At 53.2% G+C, this 17,584-nt stretch overlaps 1 protein-coding gene across 2 annotated transcripts in view; it reads right to left on the bottom strand.

Moving 5' to 3' along the window:
- Positions 1-13,954, bottom strand: part of MAP1S (microtubule associated protein 1S) — a 22,191-nt gene extending 8,237 nt beyond the window's left edge. For both annotated transcript variants that reach the window (XM_025885412.2, XM_025885413.2), the window contains exons 1-5: positions 13,822-13,954; positions 12,378-12,479; positions 10,862-10,944; positions 9,907-10,047; positions 6,948-9,300 (exon numbers count right to left, since the gene is read on the bottom strand). In XM_025885412.2, the coding sequence (XP_025741197.2) occupies positions 6,948-9,300; positions 9,907-10,047; positions 10,862-10,944; positions 12,378-12,479; positions 13,822-13,945 (2,803 nt within the window). In that variant the 5' untranslated portion in view covers positions 13,946-13,954. The remainder of the gene's footprint in view (positions 1-6,947; positions 9,301-9,906; positions 10,048-10,861; positions 10,945-12,377; positions 12,480-13,821) is intronic.
- Between the last annotated feature and the right edge of the window lie 3,630 nt (positions 13,955-17,584).

Raw genomic sequence — 17,584 nt, 5'->3', positions numbered from 1 at the left:
CCCCCCCCCCCCCCCCCCCCGCTGAGCAAGGAGCCCAACGTGGGGCTCAATCCCAGGATCCCGGGATCATGACCTGAGCCCAAGGCAGACACCGAACCGACTGAGCCACCTGGGTGCCCCCAGGCATCCAGGACTTAAGTGTGGCAACGAGAAACAGAACTAGCTAGTAATTTTTCATATCGATGATGTGTTGGAATAGTCTGATATGGTAGCACGCGGGGCAGAGTGAATTCAGCAGGATTCGGGGATGAGGGTGCAGCAGGAAGCACCAGGAACCTGCCTTACCCAGACGACAGGACAGTCGTGCTGGCAGCCCGCCCCAGCTTAAGGGAGACTGAAAGGACTGGGAACATTTTTTCACCTTTCCTCCCTCCCACCTCCCTTCATTTTTCGCTTTTTCCCCCTTTTGGGAGCCAGACGTGTAAGGACTAGGCCACTCAAAAGCCACTGCACCGAAGCACTGTATCGTACACCTGAAACTAATGTAACACTGTATGTTAACTATACTGGAATTAAATAAAAACCTTAAGGAAGGGGTGCCTGGGTGGCTCAGTCGTTAAGCATCTGCCTTCGGCTCAGGTCATGATCCCAGGGTCCTGGGATTGAGCCCCGCGTCGGGCTCCCTGCTTGGCGGGAAGCCTGCTTCTCCCTCTCCCTCTCCCACTCCCCCTGCTTGTGTTCCCTCTCTCACTGTGTCTCTCTGTCAAATAAATAAAATCTTTAAAAAAAACAAAAACAAAAAACCTTAAGGAAAAGAAAAAAGTCACTGCATATACAGGAGATTTAGGGTAGTCACCACACACATGGCAAAAAGGTACAGGTTCAGACAGGACTTGAGAAGACCCTCAGTTTCCTTCCTTCTTTCTTTCTTTTTTTTTTTAAGATTTTATTTATTTGACTGAGAGAGACAGAGAGAGCACAAGCAGGGGGAGTGGCAGGCAGAGGGAGAAGCAGGCTCCCTGCAGAGCAGGGGGAGCCTGATGTGGGACTCGATCCCAGGACCCCAGGATCATGACCTGAGCTGAAGGCAGTCGCTTAACCAACTGAGCCACCCAGGCGCCCGACCCTCAGTGTCTACCTCAGACTGACCCCCAGCACAGAAGCAGCAATTAACCAGAGAAGCCACACAAACCTCCCCTGGGGAAGGGGGAGATTTGGATCTCCAGAGTTAACACATTATTAAATTTGAATGTCCAATTTTCAACAACAGCAACAATCAAAAGGCACACAAAGAAAAAGGAAAAGTACAGCTTATTCAAAGGAAAAAAAGAAAAAAAAATCAACAGAAACCAGAAAGGCCTGACGGTGGGCTTACTGGACAAAAACTGTATAAGACAATGGTCTTAAAGATGCTCACAGAAAGAAAGACGTGCAAGAGAACGCTGCATGAACAAAACAGAAATGTCACTAAGGATGTAGAACACATAGAAATAAACCCAAAAGAAATTCTGCAGCTGAAAAGTACAGTAACTGAAATGAAAATTCACCAGAGGAATTCATGATTTGAACAGTGATTTTTGATGATAGGGTGATGGCAATTACCACGTGTGAGGAACACGGAGAGATGACTGACGACAGTGAACAGCGGCCTAAGGGACTTGTAGGGCAAAGGCCCACGCGCACACGGAGGCCCAGGGGAGTGAAGGGCAGAACGACTACTTGAAGAAATAATGGCCCCAAACTTTCCATATTTGATGAAAGGTGTTAGTATGAACGTCCAAAAAGCTCAACAAATTCCCAGTGGGACGACCTCAAAGAGATCCACAGTGAGACCCACTATAATCCGACTGCTGAAAGACAAAGAGAGAATCTCTTTGAGAGAAAGCAGAGATAAAGGGAAAGTTGATAGCTATAAATATTTTATATTAAAAAAAGAACATCTCAACGTGACAACCCTTCAACCTAAGGAGCTAGAAAAAGAACAAAAGGAAATCCAAAGCCAGCAGAAAAAAGGAAATAATAAAGAGCAGAGATTTTTAAAAATTGAGACTAGAAAAACACAAAAGATAATCAATAAAACCGCAAGTTGGTTCTTCAAAGCGATTAACAAACTTGACAGCCCTTTAGCTAGACTAAGAAAAAAAAGAGAAGACTCAAATTACTAAGTTCAGAAGTAAGAGTGGGGACACTATTACCAACTCTACGGACACAGAAAGCATTATGAGAGTACTGTGAACAGCTGTACAACCACCGAACTCGATGACCCAGAAAAAATACACAGGTTCCTAGAAACACAAAATCTACCAAGACCCAAATCACAAAGAAACAGAAAAGCTGAACAGATTCATTATTAGTAAGGAGATTGAATCAGTAATTAAAACCCTCCTCAGCTTCATTAAGTTTCCACCAAACATTTATTTTATTTGTTTATTTTAAAGATTTTATTTATTTATTTATTTGACAGAGAGAGACACAGCGAGAGAGGGAACACAAGCAGGGGGAGCAGGAGAGGGAGAAGCAGGCTTCCCGCGGAGCAGGGAGCCCGATGTAGGGCTCGATCCCAGGACCCTGGGACCACGACCTGAGCCAAAGGCAGATGCTCAATGACTGAGCCACCCAGGCGCCCCTCCACCAAACATTTAAAGAAGAACTAACACTGATCCTTCTCAAACTTTTCCAAAAACACTGAAGAGCAGGGAACACATCCTAACTCATTCTGAGGCCAGCGTTGCCCTGAGGCCAAGATCAGACAAACACACTAGGAAGAAAACTACAAACCAATATCCCTTATGAACCTTGATGCAAAAATCTTCAACAAATATTAGCAAGCCAAATTCAGCAGCATAGTAAAAGGATCAGACACTATGATCAAGTGGGATTTATCCCTGGGATGTATGGTTCAACATACAAAAAAAAAAAAAAAAGTCAAAATATAGGCCCACATTGGGTATACAGATTACTTAAAAATAAAAAAAATTTTTTTGAAACATTTTACTTATTTATTTATTTGAGAGACAGCAAGTGTGAGAGAGCACAGCGGGGGGGAGCAGTAGAGGGAGAGGGAGAAGCAGGCTCCCCACTGAGCAGGGAGCCCAATGCGGGGCTCAATCCCAGGACTCTGGGATCATGACCCGAGCCAAAGGCAGATGCTTAACTGACTGAGACACCCAGGTGCCCCTTAAAAATAGAATCTTAAAAAAAGAGAAAAATCAACACAATACACCACATTAACAAAATGAAGGATAAAAAAAAATAATCATTTCAATTGTTACAGAAAAGGCATTAGACAAAATTCAACACTCTTTCATGATTAAAAACCCTCTAAATAAAAAGATTAAAAAAAAAAAAACCCTCTGGGCGCCTGTGTAGCTCAGTCGGTTAGGCATCTGCCTTTGGCTCAGGTCATGATCCCAGGGTCTTGGGATCAAGCCCCACATCAGGCTCCCTGCTCAGCGGGAAGCCTGCTTCTCCCTCTCCCACTCCCCCCGCTTGTGTTCCTGTTCTCGCTCGCTCTCTCTGTCAAATAAATAATAAATAAAATCTTACAAAAACCCTCCCAAACCCTCAACAAATTAGGAGTAGCAAAAAACTGCCTCAACATAATACAAGCCATACATGAGAAACCCACAGCTCACATCGCACTTGGTGGTGAAAGACTATAAGCTTTTTTCCTAAGAGCAGGGACAAGGCAAGAAATGTTGGCTTTTGCCACTTCTAGTCAACACAGTACTAGAAATGCTAGCCATGGCAATCAGGCAAGAAAACGAAAAGGCACTGGATTGGAAAAGAAAAAATTAAAAGTTATCTCTGATCACAGACGATATGCTCTTAGTGTAGAAAACTCAAATAATGCACGCGTGCGCACAAACACACCATCCACTAGAATAAACAAATCCAGCAAAGTAGCTGGATACAAAATAAACACACACAAATCAGTTATGCTCCTGTATGCTAAGAGTGAACAACTTGAAAAGGAAATTAAGAAAACAATTCCATTTACAATAGCATCAAAAAAGAATAACTTAGAAATTAACCAAGAAAATAAAATATACAAGAATTACAAAACACTTCTTAAATAAATGAAAAAAGACATAGAAATTCACAGAAAGACATCCCATGTTTGTGGACTGGAGGACTAAATACCCACTGAGCTGTTGGCACTACCTGAAACGACCTAGAGAGTCAATGCTGTCACGGTCAAAGTGCCAGTAATGGCTTTTTGCAGAAACAGAAAAATCTGTCCTAAAATTCCTATGGAATCTCAAAGGATTCCGGAAGGCAAGACACTGAAGAACCAAGTTGGGAGGCCTCACGCTTCCTGATTTGTAAACTCACGACAAAGGGATACTAATCAGGACAGAGTGGTACTGACATAAAGACAGATACGTAACAGGCCAAGGGAACAGAGAGCCCAGAAATAAAACCTTCACATATATGGTAAAATGATGTTTGACAAGGATGCCAAGACTGGTGCTAGGAAAACTGGATGTCCACATGCAAAAGAATGAAGTTGAGCCCTTATTTAGCACCACAGGCAAAAATTAACTCAATTCATCAAGGAGCAAAATATATAGAACTAAAACCATAAAACTCTTAGAATAAAACAAAAGCTTCACAACATCGGATTTGGCAATGATTTTTTGGATAGGACACCAAAAGCACAGGAAAAAAAAAAAGGCAAACAGGACTTTGTGAAAATTACAAACTTTTGTACAAAGAACACTATCAACAAAATAAAAAAGCAACACACAGAATGGGAGAAAATATTTGCAAATCACATTAACTGATAAAGGATTACTACCTGGAATATATACAGAACTCTCATAACCCAACAACAAAAAGACAACCGGATTCAAAAAGGGGCAAAGACCTGAATAGACATTTCTCCAAAAAAGATATATAAATGGCCAACAGTACATGAAAAGATGCTCACTAACGAGGGAAATGCAAATCAAAACCACCATGAAATACCACCTCACACCCATCATGTGGCCACTATCAAAAAAAAAAAAAAATCAGAAAACAGTGTTGGCGAAGATGTGGAGAAATCGGAACGTTTTTGCACTGTTGGTGGGAGTACAGGGTGCAGCCGCTGTGGAACAGTATGGCAGTTCCTCGAAAAAAAATCAAAAATAGAATTACCATCTGATCCAGCAATCCTTCTGGGAATATACCCAAAAGAGTTGAAAGCTAGATCTCCAAAAGATATTTGTCCAACCGTGTTCACAGCAACATGATTCAACAGTAGTCCAAAAGGCAGAAACAACCCAAGTGTCCATCAACGGGTGAATGCATAAGCAAAATACGGTGCATCCACATAATGGAGTATTAGTCAACCTTAAAAAGGAAGGAACTTCTTAAACAAAAAGTGGGGGGGCGGGGAGGAGAAAATTATGACCCAGACTACAGCATGGATGAGCCAGGGAGACATTCTACTAAGTGAAATAAGACAAATACAGTATGATTTTACTTACACAGGTCCCTAGCATCATCAGGGTCCTAGAAACAGAAAGTGGAATGGTGTGTGCTGGGGATTGGGAGAGGAGGAATGGGAGTTAGTGTTTAATGGGGACAAAGTTTGAGTTTTGCAAGATAAAAGGAGGCCTGCACAGGGATGGCGGTGATGGCTGCACAACGTGAATGTGCTTAACGCTGAACTGCGTGCTTAGGAACGGCCATGGTGACGTCATGTCGTGTACATTTCATCACAACTAAGGAAAACCAGGAAAAAAGTTACCACAGCATACCCGAGACTGCTAGCCTCAGAGTCGGCTTACAGGGTGGCCCCTGGCTGGAGTCTGGGGGACTTAGATCTCAGAAAGGTCCCCAATGCCTGCACAAGGGCGCCTCGCTGCTCGCCGCCCCCACCCCAGGTCCTGCAGCGCTGCGGCTCCTGCTGAAGCCCTGCTTCCCCCTCTCTGACAATCCTGGAATTTGGCTGCATGTCAGGCAGAGGGGGCCAACGTGACCAGCCCCCACTAGAAACCCTGGGCACACCAGTCTCTAATGAGCCTCCCTGGGAGGCGCCACCTCCCATGGGTCATCGCGGTTCGCCACTCCGGCATTAAGGTACATGATGTGACTACGCTGGGAGACGGCTCTAGAAGCCTGTGCCTGGATTCCCTCTAGGGACTCCCCGCCCCCGGCCGCACCCCAAGCCTCTTGCCCTCGCTGATTCTGTTCTGTATGTTTTCGCTCTAATACAGTTCAGCCACAAGGACGACAGTATACCTAGTCCTCCCAGCCCAGCATCCAACCTGGTGGTGGTGGGCTTGGGAACCTCCACACAAAGGGGTTAAATATACTATTAAAATTAATTACACAGTGGCGCCTGGGTGGCTCAGTCATTGAGCGTCTGCCTTTGGCTCAGGTCATGATCCCAGGGTGCTGGGATCGAGCCCCGCATCGCGCTCCCTGCTCACTGGGAAGCCTGCTTCTCCCTCTCCCACTCCCCCTGCTTGTGTTCCCTCTCTCGCTGTGTCTCTGTCAAATAAATAAATAAATAAATATCTTAAAAAAAAAAATAAAGTAGGGGCGCCTGGGTGGCTCAGTCGTTAAGCGTCTGCCTTTGGCTCAGGTCATGATCCCGGGGTCCTGGGATCGAGCCCCGCATCGGGCTCCCTGCTCTGCGGGGAAGCCTGCTTCTCCCTCTCCCACTCCCCCTGCTGTGTTCCCTCTCTCGCTGTGTCTCTGTCATATAAATAAATAAAATCTTTAAAAAAATAAAGTAAAGCAAATAAAATAAAATTAATTTCACCTGTTTCTTCTTACATACTGTGGCCCCAGCAAGTTCAGGAGAACAGATATGCTCGCTTTATGTTTCCCCCAACGGCACTGCTTGAATGCCTCGGAATTACAAATGCCTGAACAGTGAACCAGAACTTCCGTTTTATATGAGAAACTGAGGCCCAGAGAGGGTGGCAGGTGTGGCTGAGGCCACACGGCAAGTAGGGAAGAAAGACTTGGGCCAGTAACCCACCGCAGGACTCCAGCTCCCGGGTACTTACCAGAGGGGCCCCGAGCGGTCGTCTTGGGGACCGAGGACTTTCTGGACAAAGGTACCCGACCTCCCTTGTCGCTGGGCTCACTCCGGGTGCTGAGCGGCCGACCGGCCCGGTCTCCTCCAGCCAGTCCCCTGGTTTTGGCCGTGGTCGCTGGAGTGGCTTTGGCGGCGGCAGCGCTGGGGTTAGAGCGGGCCAGGGACTTCCGGGTACGGCTGAGGCCCTCTGTCGGCCGGGCCTGCTCAGGGGGCAGCATCTCGGGGTCCACCATGCAGATGCTGGGTGGGGTGGGCAGCGGTGGGGGGAACTTGAGGGCCTCGGGCAGGGGGTCGCGGCGAGGGACCCCGAAGCCCTCCATGTCCTCGTCTGAGTCCGCAGGGCCGGGGGCGGCAGGCAGGGGGTCTGAGTCAGACAGGGTGGGCAGGGACTCGCTGACGGACGTGGGCGGTGTCTCCTCAGCCCCTGGAGCATCTGCCCGCTCCTGGGACCGAGCACTGCTATCGGAGCTGCCAGGGGATGCAGGTGCTGGTGCCATGGGCACAGCCTTTCGGTGCTCAAACTCGCAGGGTGACACCAGGCAGAGGTCCACATCGTGTGGGGAGGCCGATCGCCGGACCCGGGGGCCACGAAGTGGGAGGCTCAGCCCCGCTTCGCCCGTGGTGGCAGGTGGCGGCGGCAGCACCTGCTCGAAGGAGACGGACAGGGACTCGTCTACCTCCGTGGAGTGTGGGGAGCCCACCTCAGCGGGCAGCGAGGGCGTGGTCACTGTGGGTGAGGCATCTGGCCCAGCCTCCCCACCGCGCAGCGGGCTCAGCGACAGCCGCCCGCTGCCCTCCGTCGGGCCCTGCTGGGCTCCGGTAGGCGAGGGTGTACGTGGCCGGGGGGCGCTGGCACCCAAAAGCAGTTCCAGCGCCTTCTCCTCCAAGGCGCCGCCACCCTCCCCGGCCGGGCTTAGCCCCAGCTCCAGGCTGCTCTCCTGGCTGGGCGTGTCCACCAGCCGGGGGGCTGGGGAACTACAGGCCTCTGCTGGGGGGCTGGCCTCTCCACACCGGAAGCTAGGGGGGCTGCGGGGCCCATTCTCCGCCGGCGGGACCCCTGGGCGGGGGATATTGGGTGCTCTGCGGGACCTGGGGGGGGCCGGGGCACCCGCCTTCTTCACACTCCCTGAAGAAGAGGCTGCCCGGCGTACCTCCCGGGGCTGGGTCCGAAGGGCGCTTGGCTTGGGGTCCTTCTTCACCTCCCGGGGGACCCTGGCTTCTTTCTCAGCCCTGCGGGGGGCCTCAACCCGAGGCAGGTCCTTGCGGGCCAGCCCGGGGCGCTCCTGGGCCGGCCTGCTGGGTGCTGTTGTCCGGCCTTCTCTTCTCGAGCTGTCCCGGGAGCCCACGCTTTCCTTGCTCTCGGCTCGTCGAGGCCCCACTAAGTCCTGGGGGGTCACCACGGGCTCCCGCAAGAAGCCCAAGTGTTGCAGGCGGACCAGGCCGTCCAGAAGGCGGGCGGGCGGAGTGCAGCCAGGGAACAGCACGCGCACCACCTTCTCCGTGGGGCCCGCGGGGTGCCACACCAGCAGGGCGCACACAGAGGCCAGCGGGCGGTCGGCAGCGGCCGCGGGCGGGTGCAGCACGTACATGTCCAGCCGGCCCACACCCATCTTCTGGAAGAGCACGGTGGGCTCGGCCGGGAGCGGCCCGCGGTTCAGAGTCAGCGGTGTGATGCCCAGCCGGGCCAGGAGGCTCAGGGCCAGCTCCGCCTCGTCCTCGCCGCTCATGAGGCGCGAGGCGGCAACGCGGGCGTTGAGGAACACAACCCCCAGGTTGGGGGAGATGAGCCGGCGAAGCCGGTCGTCCCCGGATCCCCCACCGGCCGCCGCCTCCTCGCGCTCTGCCAGCTTGCGCCGCAGGAGACTGTTGAGGCCTGGGAGGCTGTCGGCGCCCGCGTGGGTCACCAGCACGGCGTCCACCCGATCCAGGTGCCGCACCAGCTTCCAAAAGCTCGACTTGGGGTTGGAACCACCATTGACCAGCACGGTGAAACCATTGACGGCGAAGAAGGCGGCGTCGCCGAGGCCGCCAGGGAAGATGTAGCAGCAGGGCCGGGCGAGCCTGAGGAAGCCCACGGACGCTGGCGGCTCGAGCAGCTCAAAGGGAGACGGTGGCTCCAGCGATTCCGCCACGTACTCCAGGAACTCGCGCAGGCCCTCGGACGCCGGCAGCTGCATGGGCGGGTTCCACCGCAGCCGGAGCGCGCTGTGGAGGCCAAGCCCTTCAGGCGCCAGCTGGGCCCAGTCGCCGAAGGTCGGGCAGGTGATGGTGAGCTTGGGAAGGTCTGCAGGTGGGGGTGTGGATGCCAGGAGATCCCGGATCTGCAGAAGGCGGTCATGGTTAGAAGCCTCCAGGGCCTGGGAGAGTGCCTTGCTCAACCCCTGGCACCCTTAGGACAAAACCCAGCCCTCCCCCTAGTCCACAGAGACATATGGTCCTGCCTCACCACCTGCTTCCCTCCCCCACCCTTTCTCTTACTCTCCCTGCCCCAGGGCCTTTACACTTGCTGTTCTCTTCCCACAGCACAGCTCCCTCCAAGGAAGACCTTCTGCGTCCCCTGCCTCCGCATCTGGTTCTTATCTCACCCACCACTGCATCACTCTCGTAAATGTGAAAAGGTGGTTTACCAGAGTTTTGCTCATTTGCCCCACCCAGTCTAAGGACTCTAGAAAGGACCCTGCCCTGCTGGGACCTAGAACCTGGGGTGCCACTTGAAGTCTCTGGGAGGTCTGCTGATCTACAGGCCTAGCCTCAAACCACATGCTGCAGTGGGCAAGGGAACTGAGCCCCAACAACAGAAGGGACTGTTCCGCAGAAGAGGGGATGGGACGTGGTGGGGGGGGGCAGGTCACTAGGGCCACACAGCCCGATGGGGACAAGCCAGGATTCAGAGCCAGGGGAAGCAGGATGAGGAGGAGGGGACTTACCTCTCTGTCCCCTAGGACCTGGAGGAAGTGGCGGGGCGAGAAGCCCCCTGTCTGGAGTAGCAGCTCCCCTGTCTCTTCCAAGCAGGGCCCAGCCAGTACCAGCAGCTTGTGAGGGGCAGGGTCAAGCAGAAGATTCCGGAGCTGGGGAAGGGGAGACGGTTAAAGCCCCTACTCTGTGCAGTGACAAAGCCTGCACCCCCCCCTTGGAATGGCCTCCAACCCCAAATCTACATATAACCACCCCAGCCCTGTCCCCAGCCCACTACTCAACAGGAGGCTGGAAGGCTACCCTTTGGGCCCTGAGCCCTGCACCCCACCCCAGACAAACTCCTGCTGCTCAACCTAAAGCCAGGCTCCAGTGCCTCCTCTTCCTAGAAGCTCACTTTTCTGGACTCCCTCCAGCCCACCTGTCTCTCCGGCCCAGCCTCAATGCCACGGGGAGGAGGGTATCTGCGTCTGGCTCTATCACCTTCAGAGTGCCCCGAGGAAACAAAATGGAGCATTTTTGATCAGAGGAATCAACCTGTACAAGGGTCTCTAGAGGGGTGTCCTGGGGCCCTATCTTGTTCACCTTTCCCATGGATAACTGGGAGAAAAACACATATGTCCACAAATTACAAGTATTAAGAAGTCAATTTAGACAACTCCTGGAGCCCAGTCAGGAGGGAGGCACAAGACGCAACCACCAGTCAAGTCCCACCTTCCTGACATTCCCTGCTCCGTTCCTTCCTCCCAAACTCCAGTCTTTCCAGACTTTACCCGCTCCCACCATCACCCCTGAGGAGGAAATAAGCTGCAGCCAAGGCCATCTGGGGAGGCCTCCTAAAGGAGGGGGCGATGCTAGTGGGTGTCAACAGGATTTCAAACAGCACAAAGCTAGGGAGGCAGGAAGGCAAGGCTTGGGAGGGTGCCGGTCCCAGCAGCCTGCTCCCTCCAGGAGAGGACTATTCCCTACCTCGTCACATAGGGACTTGTCTGATGGGTTCAGGAGGACCAGGGTCTCCAGGGTGTCTCCGCGGTGGTGAAGGCTCCGCTGGCCTGTAGGGGAATCGGGTGCAGTGAGTTTGGGGCTGGGCCATGTGCACGGGGCCGGGCTGTCCCAGTGTCGAACCCTGCCTCCCTATGTGACTCCAGGCAGCCACAAGCCCCTCCAGGACTCTGCTTCCCGGGAACCCCAGCCAGGGGTCATCTGAGGATCAACATGGTAGAGCTGCAGGTCAGGATGAGGCAAGAACAGGAAACCTGCCTTGGCAAGCCTCACACTGGAAAGAGCAGTGACAACAGACCTCCAACAGGCTCGCAGGCCCCAAATTCACAGCAGTCAGCCCTATGGCAGATGCCACCGTCACCCCCATTTTATAGGCAAGAAGCCTGAGCCCAGGGAGGGCCAACAAGGTACACCAGGAAGAGGTCAGACATGGGCAAGGACTCCGAGGCAGGACTGTATGAGGATCAGGAAGTGGCAGGTGAGGCCAGAAAGAGGGAAGCATGGGGGGCAGAGAGGCCTCCTGGGCCACAAAGAGGGGAGTGGGAGTGATTCTGGAATCTGAACCCTGGTCTGCCCCCCAGAGCCCAGATGTTTCAAAAAATGGAGCCCCAGGCCTGAGGCTGGGGACCTTTTGGCACTGGTCAACCTCTTATCCATTTATCACATGCTTATTATCATGTACGGATATTGCCCCATTCCGGTGGGGAAACCAAGGCAAACAGAGAGGAAGTAGCTGCTACCGTCACACAGAGCAGATGGGATTTCCAGCCCCTGCCCCCTCACTCCTGTGAGGGGTCAGGAAGCCACCAGGAACAGCTAGGACAATTAGACGAAGGGCCCTTCCTTCCCCTCCTGCAGCAGCCTGGGGCTGACTCAACAGGCTGGCTGAGGCAAGAGGGGCTGCGGCTGACACCTGGAACCTGCCCAGCAGCTGCTCCGTGCAGTGGGTTACCCAGGCATCCCGAACCCTTCCTCGATCTTGCTCCTTTCCCAGCTCCCCATCTACTGAGCACCTACTGTGCACCCAGCCCTGTACGGGGCTCACAGCCATGAGCCAGACACAGTCCCTGCTACAGAGGGCCCACCCTCCACCCTTCAGGCCCACTCAGCAGCCCCTCACTTTCCAAATATCTTCACTTTGCCTGGGCCCTTCCCTCCACTTGACACACCAGTCCCAGATGCCTCTCATCCAAAGAACCCGCTCTTGGAGGTCGCCCTGTCCCCCACCCCTCAGCTGCCTCATCGGCAAAATGCGAACAAAAATACGAATTCCTGCCTCGTGTATAGCTGATGACCAAGGGAGTTAGCACTGGGTCAGGGCCCGCCCCTGCGCCAACGCTGTAGACCGCCAGCCATATTATTACCGTTGTTTACAGCGATACCTGCCCCCCCATGCCTGGCACATAGCAAGCACTCAGAGAACACCTGCCCAGTGAATGAGTGGAAGGGGAGCAGCTGAGGCATGCAGGGTCTCCAGTCTCACCTTTCACGATGCTGGAGAAGGTGGCGGAGTGCCGGGACACGAAAACCTTGAGCTGCTCATCAAGGCTGCAAATGCCAGGGTCAATGTCCCAAGACCGGATACCTGATGGTGGGCAGTGGGGCAGGAGAAGTGAGGTGGGGAATCAGCTGGGCTCCTCTGTCCCCAGAATAGTTCAATAACAAGCATCTGGCAGGTAGGAGCAATCCCAAGCCCCTCCCCTCAACCTGCCCCCCAGTGCAACAGCCTGGAGATGAGACTCAGAACCACCCAAAGTGCCCTTGAGTCTCTCTGCATCTGCGTCAAGGAACCCAAAGCATAACTCGGCATTTCACAGAGAAGGCTCAACATCAACAAGAAAGCTCCCACCTCCTAAACAGTCATCTCGACCCCTCCATCATCTCCCCCACCCCCACCACTGGTCTCTCAGCTCCTCCACCCAGTCAGGGCCAAACATGCTCCCACCTCCTGGCCTTTGCGCCAGCGACTCCCATTTTCAGGATGCCCTTCCCTCTGCCTCTCTAACCTCAGGTCCTCAGCCCTTTGCATCCTTCTGAGCACTTCTGACAGCAGGTGAGCTTAAAACTTGTTCCATCTCCTCGCCCACTTTGGGTCCATCCCCCTACCAGACTGTTGGCCCTGTGAGAGCAGAGCTGAACCTGCCTGTGGTCCCCACACTATCCCTGCGCATGGGGCGGTGGGGAGGGGGCCAGGAGGATCCAGGCACAGACGACGACATTCCCAAGCGCAAGAATAGAAGTGTGCGCTGCCTTCCTATTTTTAATACAGGCGCCAGACCGCAGGCCCTGCCCATCTGATAGGGGGTAGGGGGGAAATGAATGGCCTCCAAACACGGTGTGGGGTGCACCACACCCGCCGGTTCCACCGTGCCAAGTGGCTGCAGGTGAACCTTGCAGGTGCACCTATGACTCACCTCCCCAGATGCCAAATCCCCTGGGCACGCCACGCCCGCCCACACCCCAATTAGCAAGCTCCCTGTGAAGCAACGGAAAGTGGGCCCCGGGGCTCCAAGCCCAGCCTCCCCACCCCTGCTCCTTCTTCCAGGACGTCTAGGCTGCTAAGACCGGGGAATTCGAGGCGACCCCACCCTCCCCCCGGCGGGCCCGGCGGGCGGGAAGAGGAGCCGTCGTCTGTGTTGCCCAATCACGCGGGTCCTAAAGCCCGGGCCCGTGTCCCGTCCCTGAGCTGCACCCCGGTCGGGGCGGGGCAGCCCAACCCAGGCCCGGGCGCCGCCTCCCCCGTGGGCACCCAAGGCTTCAGCCCATGCCGAGCGCCTAACGGTGAGGAAGACCGAGCCTCCCGGCCCCAGGATCCCGCCGCCCCCCCCCTCCCCGCCCCCAACCCGGCCGCCCCACCCCCCAGCCCTCGGGCCGAGACGCGCGGCCGCGCCCGCCTCCCGCACCCCGCGCCCCCAGGCCGGCCCGACCTCGTTCGAGCTCCTCCAACACATAGGTAAGCAGCCCCGAGCACCCGCACTCGCCGCCCACCACGAGCAGCAGCGAGCTCGGTGCCTGGGGCGCCCCGGGGCCCGCCGCCGCTGCCGCCGCCATCTTCGCGCCGCACTGACGCTCCGAGCGCCCACCCCGCTGGCCCCGCCCCTTAAAGGGGCCGAACCGGAAGAACTGAAGACCCCGCCCGGAAGCCCTCTCGCCCCTAGAATTTGCACTTTCGGCCCTTTCGGGTCTTGGAAGCTGGGGACGGGAGCACCGCGGTGGTTGGCAGATTCTTGGTTCTCCACTTTGGCCACCCCGTCCCAAAAGATCATTCCCTTGTCCGTCCATCCATCCATCCATCCATCCATCCATTCATTCAACAAGCTTTGACTGCATGCCTACCACGTGCTCCCCGGGAACTCATCGCATCACAGTAGGCCCAGTCAGAACCGGGTCCACATGCTTCTAGCTCCTTGGGTCAGGGCTTGAACAGAGAAAAGAAAGGTATCTTATAGCTAGGGCTTTAAGGGATGTGTAGGAGTTTGCCAGGTATGAGTGGTGGGGCAAGAGCATTTGAAGCACTCGTTAGAGCATGTGTAAAGTTTTAAAGGTAGGAAAGTACATTCCGGAGCACTCTGGGTCTTGGAGCAGGGTAACACGCTTGCACCTATGTGCCAGACATTTTACTCCGTTAGCTCATTGGATAAATCTGTGAGGTAGGTAATGTTATTATGGTCATATCAGAGAAGAAACGGAGGCTTGGAGAAATGAAGTCATCAGCTCCTTAAGTGGTAGAACAGAGTTGAACCCAAGTGAGTCTGATTCTAGATCCAGCCTGTGGCAGACACTGACTGCCTGTCTCACATGGGTACCCCTCCTTCCCCAAACAATCTCATTCAACCCTTTTTAAAAACGATTTTATTTATTTGAGAGAGAGAGAGAGAGCTTGGGTGTGCTTGCGCACAAGCAGGGGGAGAGGCAGAGGGAGAAGGAGAAGCAGACTCCACTGAGCAGGGATTCCCCCTACCTCCAAGCGGGGCTCCATCCCAGGACCCTGGGATCATGAGCTGAGCCGAAGGAGCTGCTTAACCAACTGAGCCGCCCAGGCGTCCCTCATTAAATCCTTCAAACTATGGTGGCCACTATTTTAAAAATTAAGTTGCATCAAACTTTTTGACGGTTGCCTGTGCTCAGGAAGGGCTGGGCTGTCCCTCTTGGGAGTGAGGTCTCCATCTCTGGAGGTACACAAAACAGAAATGAAAAGCCCTGAGAAACATGATCAGCCTCCTGCTGCCCTTCATAATCTAGGGTTGTTCAGCCCAACTTCCTCCCTGGTCAGTGTATAACAGTCGCTGGCCATGTGCTGTCTAACGTTCTAGTACTCCACTTCCTCTCTCTCTTTTTGGCCCTGGCATTCTTCCTCTATCCCAGTCCCTCCTTCTTAGCGCCCTCCCCTGTGTCCTGGCTGCCTGTGATTTCTTCCATTATTGCTATGAGCAATAATAGGAGTGGGAGTGTCTATGTCAGGCTCTGTCTCACCTGTCAGGCTGGGAGCTCAGTTGGAGGTGGGATCAGGCAGAGACCTCTCTGAAGCCCTGACCTTTTGCAAGACAAGGCTGAGTACCCCGGAAATGCATGATAAAGGCTTGTGGAATGGGGGTGAAAAGCCCATTTGTCCACCATTCATTTGTTCATTTATTCCTTCATGTGTATTTATTGGTTGAGTTAGAACTTGAACCCAGGACTTTCTGACTGAAATCTGTGCTCTTCCTCCTGCCCAAGGCTGTGAGTTATGATTGTTGCTATTAATCCTAGTTTGTCTTAAAGGGCCCTGAAGTGTGAGGATGTTCTCCACCAGGGTGTCTGATTTGGGAGGAAAGGTCCTCCCCAAGGACTCTGGGGGCTGATGTTCTCAGTGTTCTGGAGTCCTGAGGTTTTTCTGTCCTGGAGTGTCATCCAGGTTGATGACCCCTGTATGGGAAATGTGGGGAGCATCCTCCCAGAGATGAAGCATCTGGAGGAATCATTTCTGAAATCCCAGGCACCAGACTCAGGTCACTACCCTCCTGCCTTTGTCTACACCCAGCTCCATGCCTGTTTCAAGGTCATCCATCCCTAGAGGGATCAGATGATAGCATTTGTGGGGAAAATGGAGCCCTCAGCCCTCAAGACTGCTGGACATTCTTGTTTTCCTACCCCAGCAGTTCTTTTTTTTTTTTTTTAAACATTCTACTTGAGTTTTGTTTTTTTTTTTTTTAAAGATTTTATTTATTTATTTGACAGAGAGAGACATAGCGAGAGCAGGAACACAAGCAAGGGGAGTGGGAGAGGGAGAAGCAGACTTCCCGCAGAGCAGGGAGCCTGATGGGGACTCGATCCCAGGACCCTGAGATCATGACCTGAGCCAAAGGCAGACGCTTAATGACTGAGCCACCCAGGCGCCCCATCACTCTTCTTGAGGTTTAACATAAGGCATGCGCAAGTTCATAAATGTCTAAAGTGGAGATTGACAAGGGCGATGACCCTCTGGTCAGGATCTAGGACATGCCCAGCCCCTGGAAGTTGCTTGGACTTTCCAGTTGATGTTCCCCTCCCTCAAGGCAACCACTGCCCTGACCTTTGTCATTATAGGTGAGTTTCACCTGGTTCTGAATTTCACATAAATGGGATCACAGAGGGTGTCCACTCTTGGATCTCACTTCTCTTATGGTGAGGCGCAAGCGTTGCTCCTTTTCGTGGCTAGGTAGTATCCTCTGGTACCATTTTTATGTTGCAGCAAAATACATACAACATATAACTTATTTTAACCATTTTAAAGATATAATTCAGTGACACGTAGTACATTTAGTTCACAATGTCGTGCAACGTTCACTGATACTAGCTCCAGAACACTTGCATCCACTCAAAAGGAGACCCCATTCCCATTAGCCATCACTCCCCATTCCCCTTCCCCCAGCCTCTGGCAACCAATATTCTACTTTCTATAGATCTGTCTGTTCTGGACATTTCATACACTATGTGGCCATTTCTATCTGGCTCCCTTCACTCAGCATATTGTTTTCAAGGTGCATCCATGTTGTATCCACGTATGACCACTTTATTCCTGACATCTGGTTTATCCATTCATCCATTGGTGGACATTTGGGTGATTTGTACCTTTTCGCTATTGCGACTAGTGCTGCTGTGGTGAACATTCATGTCCAACTTTTTGTGGAATACCAGCTCTCCGTTCCCTTGCGTATATGCCTAGGAGTGGAATCGCTGGGTCACATGGTAATTCTATGTTTAGTTTTCTGAAGAGCTGCCAGACCCGTTTTCCATGGCGGCTGCACCATTTCACGTTCCCGTCAGCAATGTATGAGGGTTCCAATGCCTCCATGTCCTTGCAAACACCTGGATTTTATCATCATCGTTACTATTCTTGTTATTAAAACCTCTGGGTACCAGTTTTTCACCGTTTGTGCATTTCACCTGTTGGTGGGCATTTGGGTTGGTTCCTGTTTGGGGCCATAGTGGATAAAATTGTTTTGAGCCTCTTTTGTACATGTCTTTTGGTGACTATACCTCATTCTCCCCCCAGTAAATGCCTAGGGGGGATGGCTGGGAGGTGGGGTAAGAGATGGCCTGACTGTTTCCCCAAGTGGTCTGTGAGGGAGGCTGTGCCACCTCCATCCTCAGCAACACTTCGATTTCAGACTTTTAAATTTTTGCCTTTCTTCCCTCTGTCCTCTACCCCTGTCACCAACACTGTACATC

Source organism: Callorhinus ursinus, unplaced genomic scaffold, assembly GCF_003265705.2.
Source record: "Callorhinus ursinus isolate GAN/ISIS: 27379988/994484 unplaced genomic scaffold, GSC_fseal_2.0 scaffold15, whole genome shotgun sequence".
In the NCBI taxonomy this organism is placed as follows: Eukaryota; Metazoa; Chordata; class Mammalia; order Carnivora; family Otariidae; genus Callorhinus; species Callorhinus ursinus.
This window is presented reverse-complemented; position numbering and strand designations above follow the sequence as displayed.